Raw genomic sequence first — 20,932 nt, forward strand, 5'->3', positions numbered from 1 at the left:
CACCGTCTATCTTCAAAGATTTGACACAAAAGGGAAAAAAAAACTAATACTTCCCTTCTCATAGTCAATAAAGGAAAAGACTTACACAGAAGAGTTGGATCTTCTAAACTAAGAGAGGAAAATTATGCTACCCAAAGCATTCCCTGGGGTTGAGATTGTGGCACACCTCAGCTCTGAGTCTAGGACTTCCTGCTAAGTGCTAGGTCCTGCCTGGAGGTTTTAGTAGCTTCGTTTCTGGCCTGAAGTTGTTGGCTAAATGTTTTCTGATGCATTGTGGGTAGCTATGAGCTCCGTTGTAAGCTGGCGTGTTACAGGGAAATATAACACATCATTTTAACAGTTAAGGATCGGAGCATCCACTTTTAATGCTATTAGCAGCTGGGGTGCACTCCCGGGCTACAGCCATCTGCTTCCTAAGCCCAGCAGAGCCTCCCTAAGGGATTAGTCCCTGAGGGTCTCTCTCCTTGGTCAGCCATAACTCCCACCAGGAACATCACAAGTGTACATACCTAACAACACTCTGCTTCTATGCCTGGACTCTGGGTTCATACAGGATAGAAGATGTCAGCCCCATACAGATGTGCAACTTCTAAAACATTTGCGCAAGGCAGGCCAACCTCCTTGTTTATCCTCATTACTTTCATCCAGCCCACTTCCCTTACACCCTTTGCTTTAGCGCCTGTTTGTTCACAGACATAACCACTCTCATACATTTTCTTGCCATAGTCTTCATTTATTACACTAAATTATGCTTTGCATGTTTAGCACTTACTCTTATCTCCAAACTTCTGTCTTAAGTTTCTTTTTTCTCACTCTGAAAATAGTAAATTCAGCCTAAGCGGTGAGAACTTCCATAGCCCTCGGAGATACCCGAAAGGAACTTAATGCTCTTCTCCTACCCGTTAAGGGATGGGCACTAAGCCAGCCTCTTCTACATAACCCTTCACCTTGCTCTTCCCATTGCAGGGGAATTCATTCTAGATATGGATTGTTTGAATTGTTCAAAAAAATTTTTTTAATTATTCTTTTCGTCTGGAAGCAGCCTTTACCTGATAGCATTTTCCATACTTCATTAATAACATTTGGGGATCTTCGTAACCTCCACGGCCAGCAGAATAATGATCTGTGGAGAGAAGATGGTAATTTGGCTCGTTACTCAGTAGCTGAGGTTGGTTCAACTTTGGGAATCTGACCCCATATAGCTTATTTTTGGCATATTTAAGCACAGCCCAATTTGATGAAATTTTTCCTGGTGATAATTAACTCAGTCTCGTGTAGATGCTAACACTAAAGATTAAGATATGACTACATCAAAAGCCTTTGTACAGTACACGTGATAGCTCGCATAAAGATGGATTCTATACATTGACTGGTTCATGATAAGGATCTGGGGAAGGACCTGGTGTGGTCTCAGCCATGCAGATAGCACAAATGTCACCAGGATGTTAACCATGTGTTCACCTAGCCTTCCCTAGGCAGAAAACAGTGTGTCTGTTCCTCCCTTTGAGGGTACAACCCTGTGTGTTTAACCTTTCTGGTTCTCCTAGTGCTTATCTGTGAGTACAAGGCTCTCTGTACCCCCCCCCACAACAACCGAAGCCAGTGCGTGTAGCCCCCAACAGCATCCCCATCCCCCATTGAAAGTAAGGGGTCTAGGGTATAAACTGATGATGACTCCGGGTCACATAGTAATCAGTGGTGAATCCTAAGTCACCACTTACCCTCACGCACAAGGCCATCCCAGCCACTTCTCCTTGTGTACAGAGCACTTATGTGAGAATCCAGCCAGGAACTCTGACCTTGTCAACTCCTAAAGTGTGCGAGGCTGCCATGGGCACAAGTGTTTGCATCTGTCCCTTTCACATGAGTGCCTTGAGCAACCGGCACAGTGCCTGACATTTGATCAGGGCCCAGACAACTGGATATCTATGAGCTTCCAGCTCTTTTTGCTTAGGGTTTCAGACTCCCCATTGGTAAACTCCAAGTCTGCAGAAGCAACACTTCCCTTCCCTGTCCTGTAGGTAAAATTTTTATTCAGACCATTTGCTCTTGGCAAGAGACTTCAAGCAGATGGAGAGCTAACGATTCGATGCCTACTAGGCCTTGCCTCTGTAGTAGTTCACAGTCTGCCCTAAAGTAACTGCTGACGTGCCTGCACCTAGGAACCTTCCGACAGCTTTTCGTTCAGCCTGTAGCCTTTGCACACTCCTTCCCTGTGCCTCCTTGGTGCTCTGAGAGATGGCACAAACCTGCACTGCTCTTCTGCGAGTTCCTTTAGAGCCATCTCCCTGATGTCACACAACAGTTAGGAAGCGGCCATCTCTAACACCTGTGGCTCACTGTCTCGCAATTTGCCGTTAATTCTTTATTCCCCCACTTTCAATGTGGAGGCGGAAGTCTCTCCTGCAGCCTGGGTGCCTTTTTTTGTACTGTATATTTCCCATCAACACATAAATACCAGACTCCTGCCATCCCGAAGTAAATACTTCTCCCAGCGCTGTGTGTCCACCCCTAGCTGTCTGTACATCTCCAAACCCAAGAATCAAGCCTATTCCATTCCCCTCTTCTGAAGGTCCCTAAGTTCCCAGTGGGCGTTGACAGCAGTTTCTACCGTGCTAAATCTCTGTTCTCTTTCTCTATTCACCGTGCGTTCATGTCACGCCTCACACTATATTATGTGTGCCACACACATACACACCATAGGTCATTCATATTTTTCCCTGCCTGCCACGTGGCAGGGGATCAGGAAACGTTTTCTGGATCAACAGACCCACTACTGGTGTCTTCTTGCCTTCTAGTTCCTCTGTTTTACACCGTGATTAAGCATGCCCCACTGAGGGGAGAGCTTGTGAGAGGCTGCCTTCCTCTGGTGAGTTGGTGCCATGGTCGGTACAATCCATGACTTCTCACAGAGCAGCCTGGGAAGATGGGGCTTTCAATAATCTGATTTCTGTGTGGCGGGGTCAGGACTCTATTATTGTTTCCTGTGCTCAGAAGATATTTTAATTTCCTTAGCAAAACACTGGAATGTTTATTTTTCATGAAGGAGGGTGCTGTGACATTTTGAGAGACCCTTGGAGAATCTCATCAAACAAAGAGCTTGTGTTGTCTCTACCTCATACTGGATTCTTTGGGCTTATTTTTACATTTTATGAATGGCTCTGGCCACCAGGTTTTCAGGGCACCTCCCCATCTTCCTGTTTCTCTCCCTACTTTATCCTGTGGCACAAGTGTTAGCTAGGGCTTCCCGGTGCTGTCTGACCAGACTAGGCTGGAACTGATTTTTTAAAAAAAGGCTGCTGCCTACATTCTGCCCTCCCTTCCTTGCTTGTCAGCTACCAATGGTTGCCCAGAGCAGCGCAGGAGGCAGGCTTGAATCTAGCCAGACCTTGGGTGTGCAGAAAGCATAGCAAGGAACAGTTGGAGCCTGCTGCCCAAACTTCTAGGCCCCTATTTCCTCATTCGAGTGGCACCAAGGATGCATGCTGAGCGAGGCTGGACAGTAAAGAACCTGTGCCCTACCTAGCATGCTGGCTGGCCGGTGACAGACAGCTGCGGCTTGGCTGAGAATGGACTTCTCAGACAGTAGGCCATGCTGGACGGACTCAGAACACTAGAGAGCAAGAGGCTTGTGAACATCAGCTCTGACCCCGTGCCATGTGCCAAGTTACTTTTTTTTTTTTCCAGAAAACCACCTGGTAATATACAAAGCCAGTCTCTAAACTGCAGGAGGAGGCGGTTCCCTTGGTAACTAGGAGTCAGAAGCTTCAAAAGTTGTGAGACAGAGTTTGATAGTGTCTTATAAGGAGACACTGTGTCCGCATAGTGGGAACTGGCCTCTGTTTCCTACTTTTCTGAAGGTGACATTTTCAGGCCCAGTATAAGGTCTTCCAGAGATGTTTGTAGTTTTTATTTTAATTTTTTATTAGATTACTTTTAATTTGAGTGCTGAGAGACTTCGGTGGTCAGGTCCTTGGGGAGCCTCTTAAATGACTCCCTGCCCCTCTCAGGCTGTGTTTTCCCTCTTCTCTCTGCAGCAGAGTGTGAGGAGGAAAGGGTCAAAGCTTTCTGGACAGACACAGTAGCTACCTTGTAGATTTTTATTCTTCTTTGTCTTGATGGGGAGACACATTCTGAATTGAACACAGCAGAAAATAATTTCTCCCCAAGGTTCCAGGCTCTGCTCCCACCAGCACTGAGCACTGTGCTTTGGTGCTCTGAGGCAGACGGCTGCTTGGGAGAAGAGTTAGGATCACTGCTCATATTAGGGACCTAAGCCTGCCTGGCCAAAGGACAGGAACCAGAACAGATTAGAAAGGATTCCCAAAGGTCTGGTTACTTGTTAGCTTAACAAATTCAAAGAGGGTAGGGTGCTAGAGAGGGGCAGAAGGAGGAGGGGAGAGAATGCAGAAGGGGGGATGGGAAAGAGGTGCAGATGAGACAGAGGGAAGAGAATCTGCAGCCATAGACCTCATTCCAATACTCCACGGAATCCTCTCCCAATCAAAGAGCTGCCGGATAGAGCGGCCACCTACCTAGTTGTTTACATTCTAGGCTCTCACAGGCAAAGCTGGAGGGCCCTGCTCCAGCTGAAATAGATTTGCTAATCATTCTTTGCCTCCCTTGCTACTTGTACCCTAAAATAGTATTGTGAATGGAAGTTGTAGTGCCCCCCCTCTCTCTCCCTCTCTCTCCCTCTCTCTCCCTCTCTCTCCCTCTCTCTCCCTCCTCTCTCTCTCCCTCTCTCCCTCCTCTCTCTCTCTCTCTCCCTCTCTCTCCCTCCTCTCTCTCTCTCCCTCTCTCTCCCTCTCTCTCTCTCTCTCTCCCTCTCTCTCCCTCTCTCTCCCTCCTCTCTCTCTCTCTCTCTCTCTCTCTCTCTCTCTCTCTCTCTCTCTCTCTCTCTCTCTCCCCCTCCTCCCCTCTCCCTCTCCTCTCCTCTCCTCCCCGGCACAATTCTAAACCAAAGACTATTTTATGTAAGATATGCTAGGCACTAAAATATGAAAATAATATGCTCTGAAAACTAGGTATCTGTCATTTTACGTGTCTTATTTTGAATATTTTTTATCCCACAGTTGAGGCAAAATTCCTTAGAAAGGAAAACTTTTTCTAGACAGGGTTCTGTGTCCTGGATGTCCTAGAAGTTGCTCTGTAGGCCAGGCTGGACTCCAGAGATTTACCTGCATTTGCCGCCTGGGATTAAAGGCAGGCAGCGCCACTGCCCAGCTGAGTTAAAAACAAAAAAAATTTGTTTTTTTTTTTTTTCGGAGCTGGGGATCGAACCCAGGGCCTTGTGCTTCCTAGGCAAGCACTCTACCACTGAGCTAAATCCCCAGCCACAAAAAAAGTTTTTAACTGTTTCCAGAGAACTCATGTCAAGGGGACTAGGTATTCCAGCTGTTGAAAGAATATGGAGAATTCTTTTAGTGCTCATTGGCAAGTGAGAGCAAAGTAGTCAGTATTGTTTTATATGGTTTGGCCATCCAGCCTTGACCTTGTCTGCCATGCTAATGTTTGCTAAATCGTGCCTGGTTCTCTGTACCCGTGTGCTAATGTACTGTGATATTCAACCCAAAGGATGTATCTCAGGCATCATCCCTGTGTTCCAAGTTTCCTATCTGATATCGTCGTTGGACCCTTCCATATAAACGGCTCCACCTGATATCTATTCCACCCAATATTTACCATGTTAGTTCATCTCACTGAGCATGTTAATGAGCACCTACCACAGAGTAAGGTGAGAGCTTTAGGAGATGTCCATTTTTAGCACATAGTACAGTGCAGCATTGTCAGATAAAGTAGAGTGGCCCCGTTCCTACGTCTAGGTCGAGCCCCAGCCACTGGGACACAGACCATGTCCATTGTGACTTCAGACATTTAAAGTTGGTAGCACCTACTTTAGAAGCACAGCCCCCATCCAGTGGCTTGGCTTACTTTTTTGACTCTATGATGGTACAAAAGACACAGTGGTCTTTGAACATGGAGTGTTGATTTCCCAAGCACTAGCAGAGTGACATCCAGGCCTTTCCTATGGTTCTGGGTAACCAGAAGCAAGCCACAGCTCAGTCTGACTCTGGGTCACAGTGGGAAGCAGTTGGCCCGCAGCTTCGGAGAATAGAGAATAGCTAAGCAGGAAGGCTCAGTGGGCAGACTGTGGATTAATGCCTTTCCCCATATGGTGTTTGCAGTTTCCAATGGGTTTATCAGGATGTAATCCCATTGTGCCATGAGGAGCATCACTAGTAAGGGATTGGATGGTAAATTGTGAAGGGCATCAGTGCATGCCTGGGGTGTCGTGAGTATTTAGGAAGAAGCAGTCATCTTCAATTGCTAATTTTTAATGAACATTATACAGCAAGTGTCTGATGCATTCATGAAGGACTGGGTCCCTTCTCCCTAAAGAAAATGATGCCTTATTTTGCCTCCTTCAAATTTAAATGTTTCACAGATTCTTATAACACAGATTTTAGTATTTATTTCAAAGTAACTTTTACTTTTTGCCCAAAGGCTATACACTAGAAATTAGAAATTTCTTGCAGAAGTATTCTGCTTATCTGTACTACAGCAGTAATCATTTTTTATGTTATGAGCCTTGGGGTACAAAGCTACTGTGGGGTACACAAATACTGTGAAAGGAAAAGGCAATGATAGGCAGAATATAGATAAATACGATCAATGTTGGAGGGAGAACTGAACAAAACTTGCCTGATTCAAGCAGGCCAGGACCTTGGTCTAGGCTCTCTGTGTGCTTTGAAGCAGTGCTTTTCCTGTGAGGGGACCCCCACCCCTTCAGACGGCCGTAAGAGCACTGTCATTTTTCTCCAGTTCCTACAACAAGCATTCACCAAATTGCTGCCAGCATTCCTGGCCTAGGTGATGGGGCAGGCAGCTCACTTTCATGCCCACAATAACTAAGGGACGGGTCTGTCACTGAGGGCACAGGCCCTGGACTTTTGTCCCCACAGACTCACACACTGTTAGAGGTAAAGGCAGAGCTACGGAAAGAGAACTAAACTGACTGACAGTGGCCCCATTCTTGGTTTGATTTAGGATGGCTGTGCTATTTGGTGTTCGTTAGGAAGCCTGATAAGTTTACATTTTAGTTAAGTATTTTTGTGATTGCATTTCCACAGGACCTTGGGCACCAGCTACTCTTATCATCTATTTCTGTTCTCCCAGATAAAGGACAGAACTCCTGAATAAAGGCTGGTGGACTCACAGCCACTTACTCCTTGCTCAGATGAAGGAAGAACATTGAGCCAGAAATATGACTTTTGTTTGATTCCGATTCTGTTTCATTCGTTTGTCCTCTAAAGATAAACATGTCGTGGTAATGATGATTCACTTTGTGTGAAAATGAAACACATGAGCAGGTTCTCTAAAGGACCTTGAGGAAGGACAGAAGCACTAGAACCCAGCAAGCACTGAGCTTCACCCTGCTCTTTTCCTCCTGCCCGCATTGGGCTGGATTTCATTGTTAATAATGGCTCTATTTGTTGCTTTGGCCCAGTTTGCTCCCATAACCGTTTGCTTTGAAATTTGAAAACATATTTTCTTTGAACCTCAAATAAAAAAAAAAAAATGAGGGCATCCGGGTGACCTGTGAGGCAGAAACTGCAGGCAATCCAGTTCGACAGAACTACTACTAATAGTTCTGACTCTACTGTGTGAGAGTTAATGGAATCATCTTTAAAATATTATTATTGCTGTTGTTGTTATTGTTATTAGCTTGAAATGGGACGATGATGATTGTTAGTGCCAAGTTGTGACCAGGAGGCTCAGCGGTTAGTGCAGCGCCTGAATTGGCTGAGTGGGCGTGGGGTGTGGTCACACTGAGCTCTCGAGCTCTCACTTAACAGAGCTGGAGCAGCAGCCCATGTGCTGGCCAAGTCATGCTTTGCAGTGTTGCCTTAAGAAACTCAGGGACTGACCAGCGCTCACGATCCCACAGGAACTCATCCACATTCCCTCAGCAGCAAGTAGCCAGGCAGAGTGGACCTCATGCTCTCTGTGAGGATGAGATCCAAGCACTCCGACCGTAGGCATGCTCAGAAGCCGGGTGCCAACGTCAAAACAAACAGGTTGGGGGAAGCCGCTTGGTGTTTCCTGGCCTCGTTCTCTTCAGAGGTAAAATGAAAGATGTACTCTTTTTCCCATGTTCCCTGAATTCTCATTTGTCCCCCTGACTAGTCTCAGATAGGACACATGGCCTTTGCAGTCCTTAAATAATTTAGAGTCCTCAGCTCAGTTTCAGGCAGAAGGGTCTTACATACCTATCACAGAGAGAGCTCCACTCTCATGCCCAGGTACAGTTAGTTTCTGCTTCTCCAGCTCGATCCAGAATTGTTCTGAGAGACTCTGGAGAAAGGGGTCTTGGGCAAAATTGTTCTCTTTCTTCCCTTCTTGAATCTCTCTCCCATTAGGTGTCACCTCTAACATCCAGAACAAGCCCTATGGAGATGTATGATGTGCACCAAAGAGAGTGTGTGTATAAGGGAAGGAGACATGGGTTCTCAGGGCTCTTGCTGCTGGGATCTGCTGCACCTGGTCATGCCACCTTTCAGAGGGCTCTGGCTTGCTGGATGAAAGCAGTTAGGTCTTTGCACTGACTAATGGTGCTCACTGCTTCCTTCCTCGTTTGGGGCTTCAGGCAGTCTCCCTGCAGGCTTCTGATGGACCAGTTGCATCTCCCCCCTAGTACACGCAGCCTTTCCCCTGGTTCTTATGGGAAGGCAGCTGCTTCCTCTTGCTGTGTGTTGGTTTTAGAGTCTAGCTCTCTGACCACCCACATTCTAGTTGCAAGTTAATTCCCAGGCTTCTGAGCCCCAAAGGACTTGTGTCAGGCTCCCTGTGTGGCCCTCCTGTTGCACACCCCAGCTCTGAGCAGAGCTCTCCTCTCCCTGCTCTCCTGAGGCATTCACCCAGCCCTGCCTCCAATCCAGGAATCTTGCTTTCTTTGCTTGCCTGATGTCATGGGAGAATGTCGTGGGTAGCAAACTCCCTCCAAAATAGCTCACTTCGGAGCAGCACACAGAGGCAGCAGGAATAAGTTAGTACAGTTGACAATCCATTATTTCAGCCACCTGGTACCAGAAGCCAGTAAGAGTCCTGCTGTTCGGCGGAGACTGGTTGAGGGACTATTTGCCTGTATGTAATGAGATATCTTGGGGATAAGATCTACTCAAAACAGATTCACTTATGTTTTGTGTATACTTTATACCCACAGCCTGAAGGGAATTTCGTGCAATCTTTTGAGTGCCCCTGGTTGTTAACCATAACTAATCACATTTCAGGTGTGAGCTTTCCCACATGTAGGATCATGTCACCACTTAAGAAATGTGACGTATTGGGGCATCTCAGGTTTTCAGACTAGGGGTGCTCTCCCTTTATATGAACTCCACCTCCAAATAATTTTCCCACACTGACCAGAACCACTGGGTAGGTTTTATGGTACATCTTTGTGGCCGTCAGCCTACCAAGTATGAACCATCAGAGTAGATATTCCATTCCTTGATGCATATTTATAAAAATTTTGACAGGTGAGGATTGCCCTCCCTGGCATCTGCATACTAGCCCCAACATTTGATAGTCTGGTTGTATAAAACGCATGTGTCAAAGAAAGCCGGATGTGAGGAGTTACATAAAACTAAAACGTGAAAAAATGGTTTGCCTGTTTTGAAAAATTAAAATAACTAAATTAAAAAAAAATTAAAGTAACTAAAACAAAAAAATAGAAATCTAAGAGAATTTTGGGGGTAAGGTATAGTGCGTTACTAGACAACCACGAACGTGTGTGTGCAACTTTTTACATGCATGTTTATAGAGGCCAACGTTGACCTCACGGGGCTAGATGACCGAGAAGCTAGAGACTCTTCCTCCTGCGCTCTAATGCTGAGGTTATAAAGAGCTCCAGAATCCTGGCTGGTTGGTTGTTTTTAATCAATGTTCTATAGGTTGAACAGCCTCATGTCCTTATGCTTAGTGACTGAGCTGTCTCCCCAGAGAATTACTTTGGTTGAAAGATTGAGTATAATCAACTAAAAATAATATCATCATTGTGGTGGTTTGTATGTGCTTAGCCCAGGGAGTGGCACTATTAGACAGTGTGGCCGTGTTGGAGTGGGTGTGTCACTGAGGGCATGGGCTTTAGGACCCTAGCTGCCTGGAAGTTGATATTCCTCTAGCAGCCTTCGGATGAAGATTCAGAACTCTCAGCTACTCGTGCACCGTGCCTGCCTGGATGCCACCATGTGCCTGCCTGGATGATAATGGGCTGAATCTCTGAACCTGTAAGCCAGCCCCAATTCAATGTTGTCCTTATAAGAGTTGCCTTGGTCATGGTGTCTGTTCACAGCAGTAAGACCCTAAGATACTCATTGTCATAAAAAGTGGCTGCTGTCCAAGGTTTCAATGTATAGGAAGAGGTTGGGATTTCAGAGAATTTATGAAGGGACAACGGTGTTGAAAGGTGATTTTGTTTTATTTATAGCCTGATGCTGATTGCTAATGGCAACACAGAGCAGGGGTAGAGAGGGAGGGAGGGAAGGAGGGAGGGAGGGAGAGAAAAAGAGAGAGAGAGAGAGAGAGAGAGAGAGAGAGAGAGAGAGAGATTGAGATTAAAATTTGGCTGCCAAACTACAGATGGCAAGGATTTGTATAGTAGAGAGAAGGGAAGAAACAGCATTCACTAATGGAAAGGGTACTGGTCCTGAAGAGGTTCAAGTTTTGACTTGATTTTTCCACCTGGTTGGAAACGTTTCCCTTCTGTCCAGTTTACAGTAAGCACATTCAGTCTCTCCTGATGCACACATACCTTTCATTCCCGTTTTTGCTTTCCCTTCTGTTCTTCACCTTGGCATTTGTATCTTTCTTTTCTTTTACTTTTCTTGCCCCCACCCAAAGGGGTCCCAGGTATTCATGTATCCAAGGCCAGCCTTGTCCTAGCTATGGCCCTAGGGTAAGCTTGATCCCCTTTCCTCCACCTCCCAAGTTCTGGAATTACAAGTGTGCATCACCACACCCATCTTATATTTGCATTCCTTAAAAGTTATTGCTATGGTATAAGAGCACATCTGTACTAGGAAAGGAAAGAAAAGGGCAGATATGAAAGCACGGCTAATCTTACTCTTAAATGTGCGGTGTGTTCAGTTTGTTGCTAGGCTGACGACATTCCCACCGCAGTATTTAACTACTCTTCATCAGATGGGCCTGAGTCTTCCTCCATTGTGGCTTTTCTGCTTGACAACTTACACATACCTGCTCAGTCAATAGATAAGAATCGTTTGGTTGAACACAGTGCATAATTTAGTGAGTGTTCCCACTCTGAGCACATTCATCACATTGGAAAAGGATTCAGAAGGGTGCACACAATTGATAATGACTTTGTTTTTAAATGAGAAAATTCCAGAATGTAGGTACTGGGAGTGTTCCTAGTCAAACTGCAGTTTTATACTTAAAGTCATAAGGTAAAAGGAAAAACAAGTTGGAGGAATGCAAAATAGAAGCAGAGGTAGTAGACCAGAGGCCATGTGGTAGAGTGCAGTAGTCACACATGCATTGGATCATGTGTGAACAGAAGTGGAGAGCCTCAAAGAATCAGATCTGCAATCCTCAGTTCAGAGGCCAGCAGCTGCTTTTGCCGCGTACTCCCTTGAATGAACAGGACATTTCCAGCTCACCAGAACAACACGTTTGCTTCTATACATAAGCAAATCAAGACTGAGCTATTAGGCAGACTGAGTGGAATTAGCCAGACCTGCTCTTTGAAGCATTGCTCCCCAGCTTATGCCATAGTGCCCGAGAGAGTGACCCACTTTCACACTTGGAAACCTCTGTGGGTGTGTGCAGTTCCCACAGGCTGCGCTCTAACTCCGGGGGCTTTCTCTCCTGTTTACAGTTTAGAGGGTGTTTCTTGTTTATTTCCCAGAAGTACAGAGTAAAGGAGAAGAAACAACTCAGTCGTTTCTGTAGGCAGACTGTAAGCAGACTTGGCTTACAGTGTTTCATGGGACAGACTGTTACCCAGAATTCTGGATTTGCTCCTAAGCAACAGAGAGACATGTTTCTGGGCAGCCTGAACTGGGGCTTCTTGTTCAAGCCTGGCACTCTCACCTCAGCAGCTTTCCCTGGCTTACAGGAGTACTGACTTTAGTGTGTTGTCAGTTGTGTTTCGGTGTGGAGAGGATATTTTCTGGCCCTACCCCCTCAAGGTTCTAAATGTTCCCTAATATTTCATCTTGTATTGAGGCTCCAGGCAGAGTTTTACCTAAATAACGCCATGAGCAGCTGGCAAAATACAAGTTAGAAGGACGCAAAATACTTGCTTTTAAAAATCTGAGTTAGCTTTAGCCATTCCTGTGATGTAGGAATCCAAGTTCTGTAGTTTACCAATGAAACCAGACATGGGCCTCGTCTCTTCCCTCCTCGATACTCTAATACAGAAGCATCTCCTATGATCTAGAAAGAAAGGGGGAATTCGCACCTTCATGGAAATCTCCTGAATCCACCTTGTCGTTCTTATGTATTATTCTTGAGACTAGGACAGGGCCAGTCACCAGGAAGCCTCTGCCCAGACCCGGACTCCCTCAAATATCATGACCCCTCCACCCATAATAGCTTTGGAGATCACATCTGCCCTGATATAGCCAGCCATTTTGCTATATAAGTCAACCATGTTTCCTGACCCTGGTCTTTTTACCCTTCAGGTAGCTCAAACCTATTGCCTGAGATAGAATGGGAACCACTTGATCTAAGGGGAAGTCTCTCCTTTAGTCGGGTTGTTGTCAGGTTCTGCCTCCTCAGTCCTGTGCCAGGACTCTGAGAGCACACCCCGGTTGGGATGTAGCCAGTGATAAAGAATGTGCTTCTGCATGAACAAGCCTCCGATTCTGCCCCCACCACCAAAGGAGGAAAAAAACACAGAGCAAGACTTTATAGTTAATTTTATTTATGGAACATTATGAGACTGAGATCAAATTTTCCTTTCCCTAAAAAAAGCATAGTTGCCCAGTCGCAGCCCAGCAGTTGGCCTCACTGCTCTGATTAATCCCAGCCACACTAGAGACCCTGTGCCAGATGTCAGGGTTTTGCTCCACAGCATTCCCTGGAGGACCCCTGGTTCCTTTGTCCATGACACTGAGATACAGCTCCCGGGCACCTGCTGGGTCATCTACAATTAACTCGTCTACACTGTACAGTTCAGAGTATCTCTCCGGGCCTGTACAGCTGTGCCCCTGACAGTCGTTCCCATGTGAAATAGTGGAGCACAGGCCGTGGATTAAGGGAGAGCAACCTATACCACCACATCACATCCAGCTATTGGCTAGCACAGGTAGCAGACATCAAATATGACTGTTATTATCCTTGAGTACCAAATGTATCTGTAGCTTTTCCCTTTTCTTAGAATCTTCACAGAATGCCTTTTGATTGTTTGGGCATTCTCTTATTACTATTTAAAAATCATTACAGAAGCTGAGAATGGCCCAGAAGAAAGGGACGAAGAAATAGGAGGTGGCTACAGAGTATCACTGTTTTTAACATAATCCTTCCATGATGGCTTTGCAAATGTCTAGTAGTTTCTAGGAAGCCTAAGGAGCCTTCTCAGGGGTGCCAGTCTCAGGAGTGAAGAAAGTCATAGGAAAAGAAGAATAGGGATTTTTGTACAAAAGGCTCTTAGGTGCATTGGTATTTCCCAGTCTTGTGAATTCAGAATAATGATTTTTATTTATTTTTTTAAGAGTTTCGGAGATGACCAGAGCCTGCCTTCCCAGGTAGTTGAGCATGCAGGCAAGCTGGGCAGTGGTGATAACAGGCTGTGCCTCTGATCATAATAGAGTGAAAGTGGAAGCGAGGAGAACAGAGAGACGCATAGGCCAGCAAGGATGCCATACCAGTGATGTCGCCTGATCCCTTCCTCAGAGCAGTTTCCCTGAGAACAGTCCTCGTAGAAGACTTAGGAAATTAAGTCAGTCACCAGTACTCTACTGTTCAATCTTGAAATTTAAAATGTGTCCCTGTCTTGGGTCCTTGAGCCACAAGGTTTCTGAGCAGGAATGGATCACAGGAATTTCATCTAGCTAACTCATGCCCATGAAAGGGCACTCAGCTCCGCTTTCTGGTCCATCGTTGGACGCCTCCTCTCCTCAGGGCTACTCTCCCCAGGCAGAGACCCAAGGCCCACTCTTCACCTTCTGGTATTTCCCAGACACAGAGGCATTCTGCAGTTTAAAGCTAACCAGTGGTAAAGTACTATATAGAAGACCCTTTCTTGATCCTCACACAACAAAAATAAAAACAAACAAACAAAAATACCCAGAAAAATAGTTGATTATAGGTTTACATTAGATCAGAGACCCAAGGTGAGCCATCTGGGTTTTTGATGTACAGAAAGCCGGTAAGGTGGAGCTAAAGAGGTGTGTCCTAATGGCCACAGGCTGATGGAAGTCTAGCAAGGCCTCTCTCAGTTGTGTCCTTCCACCCAGCTGTGAACACACCTCTCTGAACTGAGGTCCTATAGTCCAACAGGGAGATCAGAGAATTTTATTGTGACCAACTCTTTCCTGCTCACAAAGATCTCTAGAGATCTTTTGAAGCTTTTGAGATTTTAGACTACTTCAGGGAAAGTGGGTTGTGGGTTCTATACGTGGCTTCTAAAGGGAGCTGGGTGGGGGCCTTGGGCTTCTATGGCTAAGGGGTAAAAGTTAGAAAGGAGGTCAGAGAGAAAAGTATTTCTGGGGCTCACAGTGACACCTTCCTCATGCAGGCTGACTAGGTGCGTCTCTCCCTTCCATGTGTGATCACCGGGGCTGCACCAGCCCAGGATTGCTGGTTGCTATGCTGTCTGCTCAGTAGGGCAGCAGAATGCTGCCTTTCACCAAGACAGCCCTGTCTGCTACCCAGTGAGATGGACCCTAAATAGCATATCACCCAACATAGAGACTGGAGGAATTAGGGCTTCTTCCAGCAGTTTTGCACTGAAGGAAAGAACTTCATTTAATTTTCATGGGAGGAGGCAGGGTGCTGTATTTTGTTTTATTTTTTTAACCAAATTGAGGCATCAAAATAGAATCGCACAATTAATCGCATAAATCGTTATGTTTTCATCGCCTTGGGGTTTCTCAAATATTGCATAGGAACACATTTTTATTAAAACAAATCCCTTTACAGATTCCCAAAATTGGCTCCAATAGAATAGGACAGATTGTATTTAGAGATGAAGCATTTGAGATTATCAAGAGAGATGCCAGTCTTAAGTATCTCACATGAGAGAAAACTTACAGTAATATCACCTTATATGTTGTGCACATTTGTAACTCAACATGTTAGTTAGATGTATCACCCGCTTAATATTCCTTATTATAAGAGAATGCTGATGAGGTCATTTTCTGGCTGATTTGGAATGCTAATGGTTGGTAAGTAGGCTCTCCTACTACTAGCAAAAGGAAACAATGTTTCACACTTGTCAAGTATGAGAAATTATATAGCATTTTATAATTAACTTACGCACTCATATGGTTCCCCTCCAAGTATTTCTATAATAGTTATTTTTAACTAAATGTAAATTTTAACGAGGTAAACTTCACTGGATTCCAGAATAGTGCTTTGAAACAATACTTGCTGAAAGTCAGAAAACCGAAACTATTCCTTACAGGCTTTTTGTTTGGTTTTGTTTCTTGCCATCCCCTTTTCTCACCACCTTTCCAGTTTTTGAATTATTAAAGAAATGATTGTTTCAGGTCTTACTGACAGATTGGTCATAAGCAGTCACAAGTTTTACTTCACTGCAAAAGGGACACAACAGCGCAAATCGCCCACGTTGCTGCTAAAGCAGATGGAGGTCTTAGGAAGCCCCTAGCTTTTAATGAGCTACAGAACGGAACAGGGCTTGGCTGAACCCTCAGTTCTCTATTCACGAGTATTTCCTGGGTCTCGCTGTTAAGTGATGCCAGCCAGGCGTGTTTAGGAGGCGGTTCTCACCAATGGGGAGGCAGCTGGAAGAGTTCCGTGGGAAGCCTCTGCTGCTTTCTTTCTGGCAAACGCCCACATCTGGCTGCTGCCGGAGGCGGCGCAGGCTCCTGGAGAGGTCCCAGTTGCCCTCGGTGCTCGGTTAACCGGGAATTGCCAGTTGCAAGCCTCACTGACCTTGGGGGTCTCTTGGCGGGCTGGGGTGCCACGGAGGTGGGAGCACTGCGGGGTTCTTCTGTTGCTAGAGCCGTGATGTCACCCGCCCCTCCTAACCCGCGGTTGGTTGTTTTGTGTTTCAGCTCTGCCTGCAGTTGAGCACAAAGACCTGAAGGAGACTCCCACAGCCTTCAGGGAGAAGAAAGGAGGCAGCCAAGGCTATTAAAAGGAACTTGTGGCTTGTGGCCTTTTTGTGTAGGAGCAGTCTGGAAGGGGAGAAAAGTGCACCGAAGCCACAGTGGCGGTTAATGAGCTGTGAGATGAGGCGCAGCCGCGACTGACACTGCTTCCAGGATCCTTCATCTGCCCTTTGTGCTTCGTGTACATGTGTCTGTTCAGGCCGGCCAGAGGCGCCCAGAAGAGCATCCACCACGGCTGCCGGGGAAAGACCGCCCACCATGCCCACGGAGACGCTACAGACAGGTAGCATGGTGAAGCCTGTCAGCCCCGCGGGCACCTTCACGTCGGCGGTGCCCCTGCGCATCCTGAACAAAGGACCCGACTACTTCCGCAGGCAGGCTGAGCCCAACCCCAAGAGACTCAGTGCGGTAGAGAGACTAGAGGCTGACAAGGCCAAATATGTCAAGAGCCAGGAAGTGATCAATGCTAAACAGGAGCCAGTGAAGCCGGCCGTGTTGGCCAAGCCCCCTGTGTGCCCAGGAGCCAAACGAGTACTGGGCAGCCCCACTCTCAAGGTGTTCGGCAACCATGCCAAGACCGAGAGCGGCGTGCAACGCGAGACCCTCAAGCTTGAGATCCTCAAGAACATCATCAACAGCTCAGAGGGCTCCAGCTCTGGCTCTGGCCACAAGCATAGCTCCCGAAACTGGCCGCCTCACAGGGACACCACTGAGCTGCACCGGCATTCCTTCGCAGAGTCGCTGAAGGTGTACCCTACACCTGGCCGTGGCAGCCCGCAGGAGAGCAGCTCCCACGTGAGCAGGAGGCTGCTGGAGCAGTCTGCGGAGTCCTTCCTGCATGTCTCACACAGCTCCTCAGACATCCGCAAAGTGACCAGTGTGAAGCCCCTTAAAGCCATCCCCTGCAGCAGTTCTGCCCCTCCCCTGCCTCCCAAGCCCAAGGTGGCTGCTATGAAGTCCCCTGATGCTGACCAGGTGGAACCAGCCTGTGGGGTCAGCCGGAGACCTTCCCTTCAGCGGTCCAAGTCAGACTTGAGTGACAGGTATTTCCGAGTAGATGCAGACGTGGAGAGGTTCTTCAACTACTGTGGACTTGACCCAGAAGAGCTGGAAAACCTTGGCATGGAGAACTTTGCCAGGGCTAATTCTGACATCATATCTCTCAACTTCCGCAGTGCAAGCATGATCAGCTCAGACTGTGAACAGTCTCAGGACAGTAACAGTGACCTTAGAAATGACGACAGTGCCAATGACCGGGTGCCATACGGCATTTCTGCCATCGAGAGAAATGCTAGAATCATCAAGTGGCTGTATAGCATCAAACAAGCTAGAGAGTCACAGAAGGTGTCCCACGTGTAAGAGGCGCAGTGGTGAAAAGGAGGGGGGGTGGGTCTGTCTGTGCATACACCGTTGTGAAGGTTGTGAGGTCTCCTTGAAGTGTCGTGAGCTTCTCCACTTTGTGTTGCTTGTTGTGCAATGTTCTCAAGTTGCATGCCTGTCAACATGGCAACTGGCCTGGCTTCCTTCTCACACCTCGCAGGGCCTTGCTGAACACTCATCTGCCAAAAGTTCCCGGCCAGAATCTGATTAGGGCTTTGCTCTTAAGCAAAACTGTTTACAGAAAGAAAAGAAAAGAAAAAAAAAAAAAAACGGTTTCGATTTCTTCAATATTTATGTGTTTTTTGTGTTTTTATACCCTGCGCTATTGTGTCTTAATTAAAAGTTTTATCAACTGGCTTTTAAGTTGAGAGCAGAATCTTTTTGAAACAAAAAAGCCACTTTGCCTACATGGGAGACCATAACACTGGGGAAATATATGGGACTTGCCACCAAATACAGAATGACAGCCAGGCTGGAGTTCATTTATGTGAAATCAAGTGGTGGGCCTTGACCTTGTGCTTCACATGTTGGCATTTTCTTGCCACTTTGTGAAGCACTGTGGGGCAACAGTACAGTCCTCGGTCCAATTAAGTGTATATGTTGGTATTTTTGTAGAACTGACCCCAGGAAAGACAATCAGACAAAACCCAGGATAGGAGGTTCTATATTGATTGGGAGGGGAGGGAAGGGAGACAGTTGATGCTGTTCAAAGTGGGATAATTCATAAATATCTAGTATTAACCTTACAGAAGTGCCATTCGACAGCTGATTAAAGCTGATACAGAATGCTATCTTTAAAACATTATTTCGTTGGATTTTATTTGTTTTGTGCTTTTGGCCAAGAATTAACTCATGTTGTTTCTCTCCCTTGCTCCCTTGGTAGTTGTTCTGTTCAGGGCGGATGGGTTGGTCTTCTGCAGGTTTGCACTCTGAAGGGAGGTGAGAATACCATCCGTGTCAGTATAGTCTCCATTCCACAGTATCCACGTGCTGGCCGCTTCACACCTCAGCAGTGTGACTCTGTTACCTCGCTTATACTCCTCTCTAAAGCCGTGGGTATTTGTTAGAGCTCTAGAAAACTGTAGAAACAATATAGCTTTCCACTCTGTTGTCTCTTGTTGCCTCTTCCCACAATAGCCTGCCCTCCCTCGGGGTCATTTCAGGAGCTGTGAGCCAGCTGCCAGCGTTGGCAATGGACGAGGAGGACACGGGTGGGCTGCTCCACTGCCTCACAACCCACAGGTTCGCAGCAGAAGCACCTCGGTCCTCATCAGCTACTAGGAGCCTTGAAACGGTGTGAATGCTGTAAGATTCTGTACATACTTGAGTTGTTCTGGAATCTAAGAAGAAAGTTATGCTAATAAATAGCTCTGGTGTAGGCTTTACCTGTGCTGATTTCTTTGTCCTTTATTTTCTTCATAAGAAGTTGACATTTTTTTTAATTGGCTTCAAGAAACATTGTTCCATTACATTGATCTTACCCCATCTCAGTGATTATGAGCAGCTCTATTCTTAATTGCAGTTGCTTCGGTGTACATATGCTAAAATAGTTACTGAAGGTCCCTAAAATATGCTGTCTCTTCTGTTAGTTGACACTTATTTTATTTCCTGCCTTTCCTTAAACATCAGAAATTTTCACATTTTTCAGAAGATTCTCTAGTTGAAATATTGGAATTCTTACTGTTGGGGGCATAAATTTGAAATTGCTAGCCCTGTTTTCATTTGTTCAGGCTCAACATCAGTAAGGACCACTCTGTGTGGTCATGTCTTTACCCACTTATTCATCTTTCAAGGTGGCAGACCCTGGACCACCGTGGTCAACAGCCTCTGCCTCAAAAGGACTTAGACTTTCATAGGTTTGTAAGAGAAGCACCTTTCCCTTGGGGCTGGGTCCTGCCTCCTTACTTGAACATTGAGGATTTATTGAATCAAGAAATTTGAAGACCATTTCTTCTAAGGTTATGCTTGATATGCTTAAGATACAAATATAAGAAAGCATTATAAAAGTGTTATTTTTCAAAAGCAGTAATGATTGTTGATCTATTTTACTGATAAATATTTTATCTCCTTCCTGAAAGGCAAATTTGGTTCTTTGACTCTTCCTACTGGTTTTCAGTTCATCCTGCGTCTCTCAGCGGTGTCACTTTTTTTTTTTTTAAATTCTCCTGTGGATGGTGGTGATACATATTGAAATTAATAGAATAAGACATTTTCTAAGCAAAAAAAAAAGGTTTGTTTACTCATCACATATATAAAAATGTGACTAGACATAGATGCCTTGGCAAATTTATCAATTTTTGGAGCAATTAAAATACTGAAAAAAAATGTTATTTTTCTAAGAAAACCATCTTTGGAGAGATGGTCATTTCCTGGCCAAGTGCATACCATTGCTTCTGCTAGTTTGGTTGTCGATTGTGCTTCAACCTCTACTATATAGCTAGCATCCCTAAGAATCAGTCCAATCTCCTGGCCTCGTTTATATAATGGACATTGTGATGCTTTCTGTTCTTACAAAAGGTGAGAGCTTGTTTCTGTAAACATTTCTATAAAAGGCTGTCTCGGTTGCTTAATAGGAAATTCCAAGGGGCCCATTTTCTGCAGGTGAAGCACTCTACAAAGTATGCCTTCTTCCGGCTCCTGGAAGTGTCATGTAGGCATACACTCGGGAATATAAGGAGATTGCATTCGAGGGTCCTGGGAACAAAGTCATTTTTTTCTGAAAGCTACCAAATCTTAGAGCAGTTCTTCTGTATCTGTTACTGTGCTGTGGTCTAGCTCAGGCTTTGACCAGCTCACCTCAAGTACTGTTTCTAAAACTTCTAAATGGGAGTCTCCCTTCAGCCTCTCCACTCAGCCCACTGCCACACTTCTGTATAACAGACACCCTCTTGATGATTAGATGGTTAAATGGAGTGGATCGTGGGGAGTATAAATCCTAACTTCTTACCACAGACAAAATCTCTCAGATTCCAGACATACCCAGGCCCCCAGGATCCTACAAAAGACAACTTAGTTACCAAAATTTCCTGCCAATTTTATGATACATAATATAATAAATTGCCCCCAGAACTCAGCCACATAAAACAGTTAGTGCTGATTATCTTATTGGCTAAAAACCCTGGACTGGCTTAGCCAAATAGCTCCTGACAGGTTGGTTCATGGAGTCCTTCACAAGATGGTGGATGATAGTGCATCAGGATTCACAGGTTAGAAAGTCACTCTCTAATATGGTT

General features: G+C 45.7%; 1 protein-coding gene across 10 annotated transcripts in view; it reads left to right on the forward strand.

The window, feature by feature from the left end:
• The window catches only part of Fam110b (family with sequence similarity 110, member B), a 140,096-nt gene extending 121,012 nt beyond the window's left edge, over positions 1-19,084 (forward strand). For 8 of the 10 annotated variants that reach the window (XM_063288187.1, XM_039110535.2, XM_006237840.5 and 5 more), the window contains one exon: positions 16,263-19,084. In XM_063288187.1, coding sequence (XP_063144257.1) covers positions 16,578-17,678 — 1,101 coding nt within the window. In that variant the 5' untranslated portion in view covers positions 16,263-16,577 and the 3' untranslated portion in view covers positions 17,679-19,084. Of the gene's footprint in view, positions 1-10,537; positions 16,177-16,262 lie in introns of those variants that run through there. The other 2 variants (XM_006237843.5, NM_001024341.1) reach the window with 2 other exon arrangements.
• Positions 19,085-20,932: the final 1,848 nt, after the last annotated feature.

Source organism: Rattus norvegicus, chromosome 5, assembly GCF_036323735.1.
Source record: "Rattus norvegicus strain BN/NHsdMcwi chromosome 5, GRCr8, whole genome shotgun sequence".
In the NCBI taxonomy this organism is placed as follows: domain Eukaryota; kingdom Metazoa; phylum Chordata; class Mammalia; order Rodentia; family Muridae; genus Rattus; species Rattus norvegicus.